At 56.5% G+C, this 16,834-nt stretch overlaps 2 protein-coding genes across 5 annotated transcripts in view; one reads left to right on the forward strand and one right to left on the reverse strand.

The window, feature by feature from the left end:
- Positions 1-239: 239 nt before the first annotated feature.
- COG1 (component of oligomeric golgi complex 1) lies at positions 240-11,460 on the reverse strand. The gene is made up of 14 exons (XM_058676220.1): positions 10,939-11,460; positions 8,765-9,006; positions 8,447-8,628; positions 8,146-8,316; positions 7,207-7,363; positions 6,548-6,758; positions 5,483-6,274; positions 4,906-5,052; positions 4,374-4,532; positions 2,800-2,927; positions 2,069-2,177; positions 1,574-1,683; positions 1,414-1,489; positions 240-415 (listed from the first exon to the last, which is right to left on the reverse strand). The coding sequence occupies exons 1-14, from the start codon at positions 11,314-11,316 to the stop codon at positions 275-277; spliced, it is 3,003 nt and encodes a 1,000-aa protein (XP_058532203.1). The 5' UTR covers positions 11,317-11,460; the 3' UTR covers positions 240-274.
- SLC39A11 (solute carrier family 39 member 11) overlaps positions 10,632-16,834 on the forward strand; it is a 378,198-nt gene continuing 371,995 nt past the window's right edge. For 3 of the 4 annotated variants that reach the window (XM_058676223.1, XM_058676225.1, XM_058676226.1), the window contains exon 1: positions 10,632-10,779. The gene's annotated coding sequence lies outside the window, so the exon portion shown is untranslated. Of the gene's footprint in view, positions 10,780-11,347; positions 11,467-16,834 lie in introns of those variants that run through there. The other variant, XM_058676224.1, reaches the window with a different exon arrangement.

The raw sequence follows: 16,834 nt of genomic DNA on the forward strand, positions 1-16,834 counted from the left end.
AGCCCCGTGCTGTCAGCAGCTGACGTGATCTCACTGAGCAGCCCACGGCGCAGGCGTCGATGGGCGAGGACTAGAGGCGAGCGCTGCCCGGACTGATGATTAAATTAACAGTTGTGGTGAGGCTCTTGGACAGGCATTAACTCTGTGCTTAAAGTAACCCCAAGCAGGAAGCAGGGGGCTGCATTCCATCCTTGAAACTGGGAAGAGTGGTGTGGCTAGGAAAGACGAGCAGAGGCCTCTTCAGAACTGACGTGGTAGTATTTATTTAGAAAGGCTACTTAGTCATACTCGACAGCCAGCCAAGTTTGAATAACGAAGGCGTAGCCGTGTCGTCTTCCTCATTGACCAGCTGTCTGAACAAGGAGCCAGCGTGCATCGAGTCCTCTGCTGCGGAGGGCGCCGGCAGGTCAGCCTGCTGGTGGATGTAGAGGAAGTGCCTTAGTCCCCCCAGCCCCTGCCTGCTCCCCCTGCACTGCACTCGGAGCCCACACAGTGCCCAGGTGGGGCTGGGACACACGACAGCACTAAGACATGGTTGCATGTCAAGATTTGCAAAGGACTTTGGGAAAGAGCGTGAGATTCTGTTACGTAACGGAGCTAAAAGGTGAAGCTAAGGGTTTTCCTAGGAAGCGGGTAAGCACAGGCTCCTGTCCACCACCTGCTCTCGCATGGATGAGCCAAGGCTGCTTACTACGGAGGGAGCGTGGCATGCCGGGAAGGCGCCCCACCGGCTGTGCTTTCCCATGGGCAGTGTGTGCAAGCATTTTCTCCCCATTACCATCTACCAAAGTTGAAAGGCAGAGGTTGGGTGAGAATTCTTAGCGAGTTTGATGGCATGGACTGTGGAAGGACACACTGCTAGCATTCTGACTGACAGCAGAGGCGACTACCAAGCACATTAACACAAGCCGTGTGAGCACTCAGACACCAACACAACACCGTGCAGGTACCCCAAGTAATCCTGTGGGCTTAACGGACGGCATCCTACCAAAACAGAACCAGATTAACGAGAAAAAGTCAAACCGAGGGAAGCTACCCACGCAGGTGTTAGTGGAGGATAGCACTGTTATCACCAGAACTAGGTTTTTCCCAGTTAGAACAATCTCGCTGCTGCTTGGCAGTTATTCTAAATAATACGAGCATTGGTCTCTATCCTGCCCTGCATATTTTCCAGAAAACATTTCTATTGTGAGGCTACTTGGTAGTGTCAAGGGGCATCTTTTAAGACTGCTCTTAGCTCAAGCCAGAAAAACCTTGTACTGCTCTGTTGCATTGCCATTAAAAGCAGCATTAGTGCATTTTGTCATTCAGCTCTTTATGTCGATTCTTTGAAAAGGGAGCTAACTGGGTGGCCTGGTGGGGCGCAGGGACAGGAGCGACACACATGGCCCCCTAGCTGCTGCTGGCACTAACCTGGGCTTGTGTTTGGATGCTCCTGCTCATTTTAGCCTTGCGGTTGCTTGTCATGCTCAGGGGAAGCAGCCCAAATCTGCAAGACAAGAGCAAAGAAAGAGTGGCCCAGGACAGCCTTGAATGGCTCTGAGGGAGTGAGGGAGCCCCGCGGCAGGCTCACCTGATCTGACTGGACGCCAGGGGCAGGATGTTGTGGGGCTCCTGGGAGAGGAAGGTACTGCTCCTCGAGGTGAACTGGTTGTCTGTGGCGGTAACCAGCCCGAACAAGACCTGACGGCGGCAGAAGCAAAAACAGTGCCGCTTACTGTCCAGGTGGGGGATGCCGCTCAGGCAGCACCCCTGGACTTGTAACCCGTTTGGGGGAATCTGCTTTTGGGGGTATTGTTTCAGAATGACTTGATCACTCTCCAGTCCTTTTATTTCTCTTCCTGAGGCCTGGGCAGAACCCTCCCGAGTCCTCTCCTAGGCCTGCAGTGGTCAAAACAGGCTAGCCTCAACATGTGACACTTAACCGGTCCTCCCTCAGCCTAATGACCGTGCCCTGCCCACACTGCGTCCCTCCGCAGTACTGGAGAAGGAAGTGCTGGAGCAGGGATTTGATCCCCTGAGCCCATGGCCCTTGCTTCCCACTGTGCATGCCTCTGCCCCGACTCACAGAAGTTCTCTGCACCAGGCGGGAGAGGTTGCTGTTGAGGTGTGGTGTGAAAACATCCAGGTCAAACGGGTCAATGAGGCCCTCCAGGTGGTCAGTCACTTTCTCAAGTCTGGAGAGAGGGTTACAATCACTATACACTATTCTGAGGATAAAAAGTACTCTATGATATATCAATCACAGAGGGCCTCGAAGAAGTTTTATTCAATGTAATTGCTGGCTTCTTCCCCACTTGTCACTGTTGATTGTGCTTAAGTAATCCCCAAAGGGTTTCCAACACGATGTGTTTTTGAGTGAAGGCTGCCCCTTCCCTGTGTTCTGATCATAGCTCAGACGACACCAGCACAGTTGCTAGGCTGACTCGGAGGGATGCAGTTCACTGCCTTGACTTGACCAGAAAGTAGGCAGCAGGCGGCCACTGCACGACCTGCTAGAGTGCAGGTGTGTGCTGTGTAAGGCCACGGGTGCAGGGCATGCTGAGTCCTGGGGCACGTGCTTCTCAACTTAGGATGGGTTACACGCTCACAAACCCACTTAGTGGAAACACGGAGTGCTGACTATTCTGGCTTAGCAGCTCAGCCTTGCCCGTCGTGGTGGGCCTCCCTGGAAGCTGGGTCTCCCGCAGCACGTAGCTACAGCCAGGTGGAAACTCAGAACATGTACTGAACACATACTGCTTCGGTGAAGCCCTGGAGTTGAGAGAAGTCGGGGAGGCAGCAGGGAGGACACGGCACCTGGGGTCCGCTTTGCTCCGGCCACTCTTGCCCTCTTCACCTTTGGTGGCCAGGACGAGGCTGAGGTAGCGCAGGTCATAAAGCAGCTGCAGCGCCCGATTCTGGGTGACCGGGAATGCTCCTTCCTTCTGCAAAGGCACCCCAAGTCCCCCAGCATGGAGAGAGCAGCAGTTACAGGACTGTGAGCTCACTGTCAGGGCATTAGAGCTGGTGACTTCAGAAGCAGGGGTTTTCTCTACACATAGCTTGTTCACTCTCAGAACAACAGAAATCAGGGTGTTAGAAACCAGGTCTTAAAATGGAAAACCTGGGGTTGGAATGTGGTAGAGCAAGCTAATCCTCTGTGACACCAGCATCCCATGTGGGTATTAGTTTGAGTCTAACTACTCCACTTCTGATCCAACTCCCTGCTTACGGCCTAGGAAGGCAGCAGAGGGTGGTCTGAGTTTTTGGGACCCTGCTCCCAGCTGGGCTACCTGGAGGACACCCCTAGCTTTGGACCAGACAAGCTCTGGCTGCGGTGGCCATATCTGTCTCTCTCTCTCTGAACTTACCATGTTCAAGTAAATAAAATTTTCAAAAACAAAACGAACTCCGCCCCCTCCCCCAAAACCCAGCAGCACAGAAGAAACCTAGCCCTAGAGAGAAGGCCTCAGGGCTCTGGTACAGGACGTGAGGCCAGTGCCCAGGATGCCTGCACCTCATATGTGACTGCCTGCCGGGGGCCTGGCTCCCTGGCTGCTGCTCCAGTCCCCTGCTGATGCACCTGTGAGGCGGCAGCCACGGCCCAGAATACTTGGGCCTCTGCCACCCGGGGTGGAGATGTGGAAGGGGTTCCTGATTGTGGGCATTAGGCTGGCCTGGGCCTGGCTGCTGTGGCCATTTTGGGAGTGAACCCATAGGTGAAAGATCCATCTTTGTTTCTGCTTTTCAAACACATCCAGCTTTGAAAACACACACACACGCACACACACACACACACACGAAAGGCTGCAGGGGTTGCAGAGGGTGCCGTGAAGGGGAAAAAACTTTGGAGGAGATGTACATGGGGAGAAGACATAACTGAATTCTTTCAAAATCAGGACCCAGAAGGGAATACCAAGGGCAGCCTGCTGTCCAGCAGCAGGGCGTGGGAGGCTGGGAGGCAAGGACTCCCCAGGAGTGGCTGCCTGTGCCTGCCCTAGCTTTACAACTGGTCTATCATCTGAGGCAGGCCGGGTGTGGGGGCGGGGCAGGGAAGGGGGGCTCTGTCCTCAGGTGAGCAAACCTGCTCTGCAGGCCAGTTCTGTGAGAACTCTGAGAGGTTAATCATTTGCCCAAAGCACACAGTGTGCAGGGCAGCGTGGGGCTGGAAGCTGGGCCTTTCGAGACGCTAGAGTGAAGCCAGTTTGACCCTTGAGAATGGGGAGGCCATGGACTGTGCGGCCTGGCAAGCAGGCCCCTCACCAGACGGGGCGTTTTCATTGGAGCCGGGGCCCTGGCTGCATCCTTTCCTGAGGCTCTGGTGGTCTGATTTGGCTGTAAATGCATTCCAGCACCCTCCTTCCTGTTTCCCCTCTGACCCCAGCACCCACCTTCTTTTTCTCCTCTGAGAATCTCTCGTAGGCAGCGACTACTTGAACCCGACAGCTCTGCAGCATCTCCTGCAGCGTCACCTTCGGCAGGGCGTGGCCTCCGACGCGGTTAATTTCTTGGCATAGACTAAACAGGAAGGACTGCACGTACCAGGACGGCTGAAAGAGGAGACCAAAACACATTAGCCTGTCAATCTGTAAATGACAGACAAAAGTGGAAAATTAGCCTTTTCAGGCTCATGTGCTGGGACTTTGGCCTTTGCAGCTAGGCATATAACAGGCAGGCCACTCGACAGCTCCAAAGCCCCCGGCTGGTGCCTGGAGCTGAGGGCGGCCTGCAGCTGTTCCTGTTTGAGGCTGTTCTCATCTCAGTCTGAGCACAGAGCTCCCACAGCAAAAGGCAGACTCTAGAGTTGGTTTCACTTGGCCTGCCTTCAGCTTCTCAGCAGTTGGCTGTTGAATGATTTTTCTAGAACTGAGCAGTCCTTCCCCCATCTCAGCCCAGGGCTCCTGTGAAGCGGGTCTTGCGCACCTGCGTTGGCAGCCGGATCTTGGAGGTGATGCTGCTGCCGGACTCCGTCTCCTCCTGGATTTCCAGCTCATCCCAGTTGGTGGCCGTGGCCAGGATGGAGCCAGCATCCTCTACAAGCAGGGCCTGTGTGAATCCATCCACCAAAACCTGGCAATAGAAAGCAAACAGCCCAGTAAGGTCTTCGGGTGTCACCCGTCATCGCCAGCACAGCTCGGGCTGTGTGGGTGGGGAGTGGCCAACTGCACTCTTCTTGTGGCTAATGATTACTATCAGATGCGGGTCCTGGCCAATGAAGCTACAGATGTTAAATGCCACTTCAGGGGACTGACCCGTGAAGGTTCCAGGGAATAGAGGACTTGGGCTCCAGAGCAGGAAGGCACCTGACAGAAGGAAAGCACGCATGTTGCCCACCTGTCACACCTAGGCTGAGAATGGATGGGGAAGCGTTCCAGTTGAAGCTCTGGCAGAGAGGAAGCGCATGTCACTGGAGGAGAAACTGAAGGGCCTGACTGAAGGTGGCGGACGAGACGGGGCCTAACGGGGGATGACCGGGACCCCGCTCAGTGCTGCCCCTCACCTTCACGACGGCGCTGCTCCACGTCCTGTAGCCCAGCACACTCTGCTGCAACAGCATCTCTCTCACTTCCTGCCACTTGGCCTGCACAGGAATGCCATCCTGACTGTTCCCCTTGGTTGCTTTTCTCAGAACCCGAGCCTCCCTGGCTGGTTTTTCGGGGCTCCTGGAGTTTCCCACAATACACTGCTTCAGGTGGGGACACAGTTCTCCCAGTGACTGGCACAGCCTGGCCATGAAAAGGACTGCGTGCAGCCTGGCCTGGCTGTGGCTGGCCTGCTGCCCCTGCACGGCTTCCTCGGTGCTCCGTAGCTCGGCCTGGATGTAGTCCATGATGTGCCCGATGCACGCCACAGCGTGAGCCTGCAGCATGTCCTGCACAGTGCCTGCATCTGCGTACCTGTCAAAGGCAGGGCCCTTGGCCTGCGGCGGGGGAACGTCCCTGGGCGGGGACGGCTCATCGGAGGGCAGGTAAGCCAGGAGGTCGTCCAGCTGCACTTTCAGCCTGGAGTCCAGGGCCGAGCAGAAGTTCTGCACGCAGGGGCTCACGGCCTGTGCCTTCATGGAGAGGCCGCTGTGGGCGAACTGAGCGCGGTTTGCCACGGTGACCCAGGCAGCGTTGGAAGGCAGGTCGCTGGCGCTCTCGGACCACAGAAAGAGGGCCATGTTCTGCTCATAGTGGATGTGCTTATGGGAAGCGGAGCCGCTGGGGCTGCTTTCTAGTTCCTGCAGAGCTGCCCGCAGGAGCTCCTTGGAACTACTGGAGATGGAGTCAAAGCCTTCTTTGGTCAGAGTCTAGAAGAGAAGGTGAGAACAGTTCCAGTCACTTAGGGAAACCTCGGAGCGAGAACGCTGTTCGGAATGCCCTCCTCTGCATTCAGAAAAGACCACGTGGTGTTGGCAGAGAACCGAGACGCCATGTCTGATGTACGAGACCATGGCCCTGGCCGACTGCTCTCGGCCCCAGGGCCTGGAGCTCCGCCACTGCACACAGGAAGTGGCAGGGACCTTGCAGGCTGGCGGCTAGCCGCACGGCCACCGAGACTGAGCGTGACACCAGGGCCTCACCTGCAGTCGCTCAAGGAACAGCTGCTGCAGCATGTCCTCCCAGAGCGAGAGTGGCTTCTCCAGCAGCCGCCGGCATATCACGTCCCAGCTGTGGTTGGCGGCCCCGTGGGTGAGCAACTCCCACACGGCATCCCGGATCCCCGCGAGACCTCTCATGCTTTTCACATACAGGAGCAAGTTGCTGATCCCATTTTTGATGTCTTCCTTACACCTGCAAGAAAAGCATCTTCCTTGGGCTCCGCAAGATTTGCGGGTTTTACAGCTTTATTAAGGAAGGCAGCAGGATGCCACTGGAACACGTCTCACCAGGGTCCCAATCTCTACGCGTCCACCCACCCCGCTCCCTTGCTCCCTCCGTATCCAGGGGGTGTGGAGTCTGTAGCCTTCACACACACTGCCCCATGCTTCCCTCAGCCTAGAAGGCTGCCTGTAACCACACGGAATGGCTTCAGCTACCAAAGCATGCAGAGCTCCTCCTTCAGAGAGTCCAAAATTCTCCCATAGTATGTTGAAAGCTAAACCCCTTCCTGCTTCTCAGAGTGGATGCTTGCTGCCTGCGAATGCCGTGACGGCCTGAGTGCCTCACTGACCCTGGGACAGTCCCCGGCGAGTGCGCTGGGGGCTCCCCATGGCTTCAGGCCAGCACGCTGGCTCCTTACATGTGGATCCATTTCTGCAGGGTGTCTCTCAGGTGCTCCTGGCTGATGGGATGCACGAGGGTTCGGAGTGCTGGCTGGAACTGCACGATGGAGGCCGGCAGGTGCTTAAACCAGCCGCAGGACTGCAGCTCCCCCTGCAGGACCCCAGCGCCTGTTCCTGGAGAACGGAGGCCACGTGAGAAACATGCGAGCACACCTGCTGTGGAGCAAACAACAGGATTCCCAAAACTCATCCGGCTTTGTTCTGGCCAGGTCTGAGCAGACCTCAAGGCTAAGCGAGAAGGACAGTGCTTGCCCAGGGCCTCCATCATCCGGGAGGGCGGCAGCTTCCTGGTAATTCTGCTCCTGCCCTGGTTGAGCATGATGACAGAGACCATGGGAACGGAAGGGTGACACATGAGCCAAGTGTCATGAGTCCTCCGCAGTTAGAAGTAGATCTGTAGTTGCCAACACACTGAATGGTCTGCGCATCTCCTGGTAGACGGCAGGGAAGTGCCAATGAGCCCTCATCCCATGGGCGCCCTTCTGCCTCCCGAGGCACCGTACCTCTCGGGGAGGCACCAGGCCTCATACTGTGGCAACGCTATCCTAGCTACCACTCAAAACACAGGCTACTTCGGAGGTCCCATGCACTTCAGGTTTCAACACCGCAGCAAACTGGCCAGGGACAAAGTGTGAAAGGTGAACTCTCGGACCCTGGAAAGCCCCTCGGCTTGATGTTCCTAAGGCCATCTGTCCTTGGCCTGTACAGCAATGACCAGTGTCGACATGAAGTAGACACTTGTCCAGCTGCCTGGCCTGCTTGCGCATGCTCTCCGCCAAGGAAGAGGGTGTGCGTGCCCAGTTCCCTGCTTCATCCCCGGCAGGCAGCACGTGGCAGGGGCTGAGTAAACATTCACTCAATGAACGAGACAAAAGGAGGGTTGCCCAAGAGCTCACCGGCAGGGCTGTGGCCCGTGATGGCCTCCAGGGTGGAGAAGAGCAAACCGCACGGCAGGGCCGGCTCTGGCAGCTGGCCTTCGGGCACGGTGTAGAACAGCACGTGCGCCTGATTCAGAGTGGTGGCCAGCAGCTCCACCAAGGAGCAGATCTGGGCTTTGATGCCGGAACCTGGCAGAAGAAACCAAACCATCCTCTCTGAAGCAACTTTCCAGAACACCCTGGAAGCTTCCAGCTCCCTCAGCTTACCCTTCCCTGTCCCGCGCTGAAGGACCAGGGTTTGGAGAGAAGCTGCACCCACCATGCTGCGGCTGGTTGAGCAGCTTCTGAAAAGCTGCCTTACGGGCCATCAGGAAGTCGGTGAGAGCCTGGCGCGGGGAACTCTCTTCCAGGAGCATGATGGAGCACAGGGCCTCTGCCACAGCTTGGTCAGACACAGCCTGGCCTTTGAGCAGCATCTTGCTCTCATACAAAATAGTGGACCTAGGAAAGGAAGACAGGAGGAGACACAGGATTTTCCACATTAGCTGAGAAGATTCTATAGGATCATGCTGGAAGAGGTTGGCCATCACCAGAGAGCAAGCTCTGGAGGTGCAGGGGCGGGGTGAGATCCCCTTACCGGAAATGGCTGGCTGCTGCCACCTGCCGGATGAGGATGGGAAAGCGGGAGAGGACAGGACTGTGGCAGGGCCCGGCCGGCTCCAGCTGCAGCAGGCCGTGGAGGTGGCAGCAGAGCAGGTGCAGCTGCGTGGCGCGGAGGTACTGCGAGGCTTCCATGGAGCTCCAGATCCTCTCGGGGATGTCCAGCAGCAGCTTGATCTGGGCGGCCATGCTGTAGAACTTCTCGGACAGCTGAGGCAGCTGCAGGGGAGGGTGCGCAGGAGGCAGTCAGAAGTCCCGTCCGGCAGTTGGGGAAGAAAGCGAGGGGTATTTCTGGGTATGCAGTGTCATTAAGGCAGACACTGCCACGCCAGGCAGCCAGCGAGGTCCAGTGTGGCGGCTACTGCTCCTCCACACACGAACCTTCGCCCAAGCCCCATGCAGAGGCTCACCGCAGTGAGCTTTCTTCTTGTCTGTTTGTAAGTCAGTTACAGGAAGAAAGGGAGAGAGAGAAATCCTCCCGCTGCCTGTTCATGCGCCCCGATGGCTGCCAAGAGCCAAGGCTGGCCCAGGCGGAAGATGGGAGCCAGGAGCTTCATCCGGGTCTCCCGCCCCGGCAGCAGGGGCCCGAGCACTGCTTTTCCTAGGCTGCTGGTAGGGAGCTGGATCAGAAGTGGCACCCACAAGGGATGCTGGAATCACAGGTGGTGCTTTGCCTGCTACGCCACAACACCGGCCTCTCTTTATTCCTAGCGAAGGCAATGTTAGACAGACAGACACAGGGAGAGAGCACCTCTCTGTGTTGGTTCACTCCCCAAGCGGCTTAACAGCCAGGCTGGGTCATCTTCTGCTGCTTCCCTGAGAACAGCAGCCAGAAGCTGGGCTGGAAGTGGTGGGGCTGGGACTTGAACCCATGCCCACATTGGAATGCTGGTGTTACAGGCAGTGGCTTCCCCTGCTGGGTGCCCACCATGAATTTCCGGTTGTTCCCCTCTGTCGGCCCACACGAGCCATTCCTGTGGCTCAGCCTCCAGGCCCCTCTCCGCTCACCTGGGTCTAGGGACTCTTGCAGGCTCCTCTGCCCTCAAACGCCCACTCGCGACAGCAGCTCTGTGTCTTCCAGGTCAACACCCTGACCTCGGGCCTCCAGACCCCAGGCCCAGGGCAACAGGACATTCTCTTACAGATGACTGGCTCTCGGGAATGCGGGCAGAGCACTGCAGCAGGAGTAAGACCCCCTCGCTGACTTCACCTGCCTTGAAGCCCCCCTCACCAGAGGGACCCAAACCCAGTAGCACAGAGACTTTAGGTGAACCTGCGCCCTACATTTGTCTCCATCATTACTGGTTTCTGGGTCAGCTGGCCCTGGCTTCATCTGCTTGACTAGACCGGAAGCTCCTTCAGAGCAGAAATAATTGAGTTGGGTGTATTCAATTGAACTCAAACCGTGGGTCTACGGGTCAAGCAGATAAGACCACCTCACACAAATGTTAATGCTTTTCCAAAACAGGGCAGAGCGCAGTTTTGACAAGAAACTGGGGGGCAGGACTGTATCCTTGAGCGGTGTCCACCCCAGGGACAGCAGCCAGCGGAAGGGAGATGGATGTTTCTATTTCCAAGCCTCCCCAGGTGTTCCCAGCCTTCCATACACAGTTCTAGGGCGTCTGCTCAGCTTCCTGGACCCAGCTTTCTTCTAGAATTCGGCTACTACCAGCACGCTCCCACTCCCCGGGATGCAGTTCCCGTGGCTACGTGGCAGGAAGCAAGCGGTGAAGCTGACCTTCCCGTTGGTTCACCTGTCACCCCTCCCTGGCCTTTCAGGGTCGACCCTCCTAGAGGTGGCAGGACCTGACAGGTGTGGGCCCCTCTCGGCCGCCACCGCGCGCAGGGCCGGGGTGCAGGGGGCGCACCCCAGAGTGAAGGCCTCGGGGGCCCACGGGGTCAGCAGACAGCAGAAATCCGAACGGTCTGCAGGGGACCCCTGGCGTTGGTCAGCTCCAGGCGGAAGGGAGCGCCCGGCGGCCCCGGCCTGAGGTGAGTGAGACTAGGCAGGCTCCCGGGGACCGCTGGCTTCTCCTCCCGAGGGGCGAGGGGGCAGGCGCCGCCCGGGAAGGTGAGGGGTCTCCTTCGAGGGGTGCAGGGCGGGGAGCGACCCGCGGGGCACCCCCCCCAAAGTGGGCGGGCGGCACCGACCTGCGGGGCCTGCGGGGGCCGGGGCGGCGCCGGCGGGCCGGCCTGGCGGAGACGGGCGCAGTACTGGTCGGTGGCCTGCACGGCGTCCACCAGCCCCTCGGCGCAGCAGCGCATCTGCCCGATGGTGTCGGCCGCCTCGATCAGGTCGCGGTAGCGCTCGCCCACCATCTGCCGCAGCTCCTCCTTCTTGTGCTCGATCTCCGCCCGGACTTGGCGCTCCAGCCCGCGGATCTCTTCCGCTCCGTGCGTTTCGAAAAGCGCCGCGGGGTCGCGCAGATCCAGCCGCTTCCTTGCGGGAGAGACGGCTGCGGCCGCCATGGTGCGTCGGGAGGGCCGTCCGCTGGCCACTTCCGCCTTCCCGCCCCGCCTCGCCGCCATCTTGGTTAGGGGCGGAAGCGCTTCCGCCCCGCCGGGAGCGGGGTGCGCGGCGGGCGGTGCGGGTCTTCGTGAGGAGGCTTCGTTAAAGGGAGACGCGGCGGTTCAGTGAGGGTCGAGGCCGATGGTGACCCGAAACCTCTCCACGCGCAGGTGCATCCTTTCCTCGGTCGGAATTAGCCCAGGACGCTCGAGTCCCCCTCCTGTGAATCGTTGTCCCTCGGCGGCCACCTGCCGCTTGGCCCAAAGTCACCCCTCGGGGCGGCTCATGGGTGCCCACTTGGCTTGCTTTCTAGGGTCATGGCCCCCGTGCCATTTTAGAAGCTCGGGTGTGGTTTTTGTTCACTGCAAAGCTGTCTTAGCCGGTTTGTAGTTGCTGCAGCCCACAGGCCACAGACTGAGGGGTTTCTGAGGGCAGGCACGTGCAAGATCCAGCAGTTACCCTTGGAGAGAGGAGAGGAGACGCAGGGCACTGTCCCGTGTGAGGGACTCGGGGTTCCAGCACGGGTCTCTGTTTCTGAAAATAATTATTATTATTTGAAAGGCACAGAGACAAGGAGGGAGTCGGAAGAGTATGCATTTCCATCTCCAGATGCAGGGGCTGGGCCGTGCGTAGGTGGCAGAATTTAAACTGGCCAACTGCTGCCCTCCCCACCCCCAGTGCGCCTCAGCAGGAAGCTGGATCCGAAGCAGCGTACCCAGGATTCGAACCCAGGCACTCTGGTACGGGATGTGGGCATTCCAGCTGCGGTGCCCCACGCCCGCTCACCCGCTGGTTGGCTTTCCCTGTTTTCTCTGCCATCCACCAGTTGCTCTATTCTGAGGCAAATCCGAGACATCAGATGGTTTCGATCTGTAACCCACTAGCGCTCGGTATCCTGGTTTACTGGGTGGTAGCCCGAGCGTGTAGGGGCTGTTATTTCCATTGGACAGATGGTGACCTGGGTTTGCCCCATGAGGCTGACAATGCCTGCCTACAGCATTGGCTACTCTGGTCCATGGGTAAGCTGCAGGTGGGCTGGCTCACGGAGATGGTTGGCCCCTCGCCAGGGTGGGCTTGCTCACCAGGGACGGTTAGCACTAAGTAACATTTTGCTTTCCTGGTTCTGTTTGGCCCAGTGACTTCTACTTGCCTGGACTCAGATCGCCCTCTTGTGGCAGGTCTGCACTTTGCCCGCTCTGCTTTCTCAAGTGGATTTTTCCTTTTTTCCCTTGCTTTGCCGGGGAATTCAGCTCTCGCTGGCTGACACATCTTTCCCCCCAGGAGCCCTGACAGCTGCAGTGAAAGCCAGGAGCTGGCTGATCGGATGCAAGCACGCTGGCTCGGCCCCGGGGAGCCAGTCCAAGTTGCAGTTGCTGGTGCCGTTGGCTGCCGTGAGGGACTGCAAGGCTTTCTTCCCAGAATCCACGTGTGGACACTTTGGGTTGTGCATGTTGGAGGGTTCCGTTGCTCTCCAGAGTCCCCGGGCCGTCGAGCGTCCTGTTAGAGGTGGCTTGCAGGGGTGTCAGCGCCTGGACTTTCAGACAGGCCTGCTGTCCCCACTGGGAAGTGTGTTGTGTCCCCTCGGCTGACTTCCTCGCATTGTCCTCAAGATGTCGCTGTCGCTCCTTCCTTGGGTACAGAGGGCTGACACCGAATTCCCTCGGAGCTCAGGGCATCTCAGACGCCCCCAGGCACTGGGGGGAAGCGGCGCCCCCTTGTTTGATTGCCATAGTTTAGTCTCGATTTGGGGATAAATGCGTGTGTATTGTGTGATGACTCTAAGTCTTTAGAGATAAGATTTTTGTTTTTTTAAACCTCACGTGTTGAATTGCAAGAGATTGTAGCTAAATAATTATGTGTCCCTGAAGCAAATCTAGTTTGGTTTCTATTACTGGAACAGATGACCAGAGGCTGGATAATTATTTATCAAGAAAAGAAATTTCTTTAACATAAAGAAATTCAAGGTGGGCAGCCGAATCCAGAGAGGACCTGCCGCTGCCCTCATACTGGCATTTGGGGGGGCAGGGACACCACATGGTGGGAGTGACCACTGTGCCCTGGGGAAGAGAAGGGGCTCATGCTTTATGCCAACCCACTGCTCCCATCACTAACCCATTCTCCAGGGCACGTCATTAATTCCTGCTCAGCTGTAGGTCCATCCTGGCCAAACATGTCTGTTAAAGGCCGCACTGCCTCATGTGAGAGTAGGAACATGCCTCCATGTGAATGTTGCTGAGGTCAAAACAGATTTAAAAATGGGGTGCCCAGTGCAGTAGCCTAGTGGCTTAAAGTCCTTGCCTTGTGTGCACCAGGATCCCATATGGGTGCTGCTTCTTATCCTGGCTGCTCTACTTCCCTTCCAGCTCCCTGCTTGAGGCCTGGGAAGGCAAGTAGAGCACTGCCCAAAGCCTTGGCACCCTGCACCTGTGTGGGAGACACAGAAGAAGCTCCTGGCTCCTGGGTTCAGACCAGCTCAGCCCCGGCTGTTATGACCACTTGGGGAATGAACCAGTGGATGGGAGATCTTTCTTTCTGTCTCTCCTCTCTGTAAAATCTGACTTTCCAATGAAAACAAATCTTTTTTTATACAGGTTTATTTATTTGAAAGGCAAGTAAATCTCTCTCTCTCTCCCTGGAACAAGAGAGATTCACTCTCCCGGTGGTTGGTTCAGGCATATTCGTGTGAGGCTGAAGCCAGGAGCCAGCGACTCCATCCGGGTGTCCCACATGGGTGGCAGGCACTCAAGCCCTCGGGCCATCCTCTGCTGCTTTGCCAGGCGCACTAGCAGGGACTTGGCTCAGAAGCAGAGCAGCCGGGACTTGAACCAGCACTTTAGTAGGGGATGCTGGTGTTAAGTCACAAATGCTGTGACAAGTCCTGGGACCCTTCACACCAGGCCTTCTGCCCATAGCAATAGCTGTAGTTTGGAGCGCCACCTGGAGTGTGCGCGTGGGATTTTCAGCACCCTTTGGTGGTCTGAGCCACGTCCTGCAGGACCAGGCAGCTTGTCCGAGCCACAGCAGGCTGGGACTGCGCTTGTCTTCAGCTCCCGGCCAGTCGGCCTCTGGGAATCCTTGCCCTTTCCGCTTCCTTGCATCCTTAGCTTCAACAACATTCCCAGCAGACGAGGAGACAAGCAGCCAGGCCATGTCCGAGCAGCCTCCTCGGGGTCTCCACACTGCTCCTGCCCTCTGCCCAAGGCCGCGAGTGGCTCCAAGCTGGAGTGATCCTGCGGAAGGCACACAGCGTGGCTGAGCCAGGGAGTAGGTGTCCGTGCTGCAGGCTGGAGTCTGACTGTCAGTGCTCTCTGTACATGGGAGGGACAGACGTCTGTCTTTGATTAAATGATTCTATCTATACACACACACACACACACACACACACACATATACACTCAGAAAGCCAGCCAGGAAATTTCCCAAAATAGAAGGACTTTTAACAGATTTTTATAGACACCATGTGCTGTATGTAGTATGTGGCCTGGCGTCTGTGAGGGGACCCTGTAGACCTCTGCTCTCAACCAAACAGCTCAATAAATGCTTGCAAATATGTCATGCACACATGTCACAAATTCACAGGGTCCTACAAAATGTTCTTGGAAAATAGAATTAGGAGAGAAAGTTTGTTTTGGTGCCAAAATTTTAATTTATTTGAAATCCCTGCATACAGTTATTTTCATACAATGATCTTCCATGCCATTTAAAAAAATTATTTATTTGGAAATGAGGATTACAGAGGGAGAGACAGACAATGAGATATTTTATCCATTGGTTCACACCCAAGTGGTCACAATGACCAGGGCTGGGCCAGGCCAAAGGCAGGAGCCAGGAGCTGCATCTGGGTCTCCCATGTGGGTGCAGGGCCCAAGCACTTGGCCATCCTCTGCTGTTTTCCCAGGCACATTAGTAGAGAGCTGGATTGGAAGTGGAGCAGCAAGGACTTGTGCTGGTGCCCATATAGGACTAGAATAGCAGCATGGCAGACAGCAGCTTAACTTGTTCTGCTACAGCAGTCACCCCCTCTTCCGTGACTTTTGAAAAAAAATTCTTTGTAATGTTGAGAGGGCTGCATGCCTGTGAGGGGCTCTGGTTAGGGTGGAGAGGGTCAGGTATGGAGGAAGGTGGGAGGGACAGACATTTCCGTTTGTTTTTTCTTCCTCCTGTGTCTGTAGCGGAGGAGGGGGAGAGGGCTGTTCTTTGCACCCCTGCCTGCTGTCAGACCTCATCAGCACCCCAGAATGGCTGAATCCTACATCATGGCCCGGTGGGATTCAGACACTTGGTGTTTGCTCTTGACCGCGATGCCAATGGCATCTTTATGGTGGCGTGTCTCAGCTTGTGTGCACTGGGGGGTGACATCTGTGGTGGCAGCATCGGTTATTTGGCCCGGGCCTCCGACTCCCCAGCACCCTGGGTGTTGGTGAAGTCCTCACTCCACACTTGGTGTTCTTCGCCAGTGCATCCTTGAGGTTACCCAGTGACTTGATGGTAACTAGCTCTGTGTTGGACGCTGTGGGGGAGATACATTTGCTTACAGGCCAGTGAGTCTGTGATAAAACCTGGCTTGTTTTTCTTCCGCTCTGGATTTATTTATTTATTTGAAAGCATGCGTGTGTGTGTGTGTGTGTGTGTGTGTGTGTGTGTGTGTGAGAGAGAGAGAGAGAGAGAGAGAGAGAGAGAGAGAGAGAGAGAGAGAGAGAGAGAGAATGACCTTGCATCTGATAGTTCATTCCCTGAATGCCTGCAGCAACCAAGGTTGGGTCAGGAACCAGGAATTCCATCCTGGTCTCCCACAGGAGTGTTAGGGACCCAAGGAGTTAGGAGTCATCCCCTGCTGCTTTCCCAGACACGTCAGCAGGGAGCTGGGTTGGAATTAGAGCAGCTAGGACTCCACTGGCACTGCTGTGGGATGCCCACATTGTCCGTAGCAGCTGGGCACCACAGCACCAGCTCCTGCTTCTTTGCAGACCTGCTCTGTTCCCTGCCCTGCCTTCCCACAACCCCAGGTGATGAGCAGCTCCCCTGTGTACAGAGAAGAAGCCAACCAGGTATGGCCTCATGTCCTCTTCGCTAAATCTGCCAACCTGAGTACACGGTCACATCTCAGCCTGCTTTGCTGTTACAACAGAACGTTCCTTATCCTTGGAGCTCTCCGGGTAATCTCTGGCTGTCATTCTTCCCATGTATCTTCACTTTCTGTTCTCCCTCTAGAATTTTTTCCATCTTAGCTGGATCATTTTCATGACCTTAAAAACTATTCTCTAGGGACTCCGGTCTTATAAAGATGTGCTGTTTGCTTGTCTGTCTTCGTCACAGTGCGGCGTCTTGGCCTTAGGCCATTGCTATCCCCACAATCTCTCATTCCCTTCAACCCCCTTCCTCTAGACCCTCCCTTCACCCCTGCATCCACAGTGTCTTGTCAGTTTCAGCGGTAGTTTCTGGGGTCCTGGGCCTCTCTGAAGAGTTGGGCAGAGCTGCCCTCCCCCGTGGTGATACCCTCTTTCCTATTGGTGTCTGTTCATGTTCCCATGGCCTTTC

Source organism: Ochotona princeps, chromosome 17 (genome assembly GCF_030435755.1).
Source record: "Ochotona princeps isolate mOchPri1 chromosome 17, mOchPri1.hap1, whole genome shotgun sequence".
NCBI classification, from domain to species: Eukaryota; Metazoa; Chordata; class Mammalia; order Lagomorpha; family Ochotonidae; genus Ochotona; species Ochotona princeps.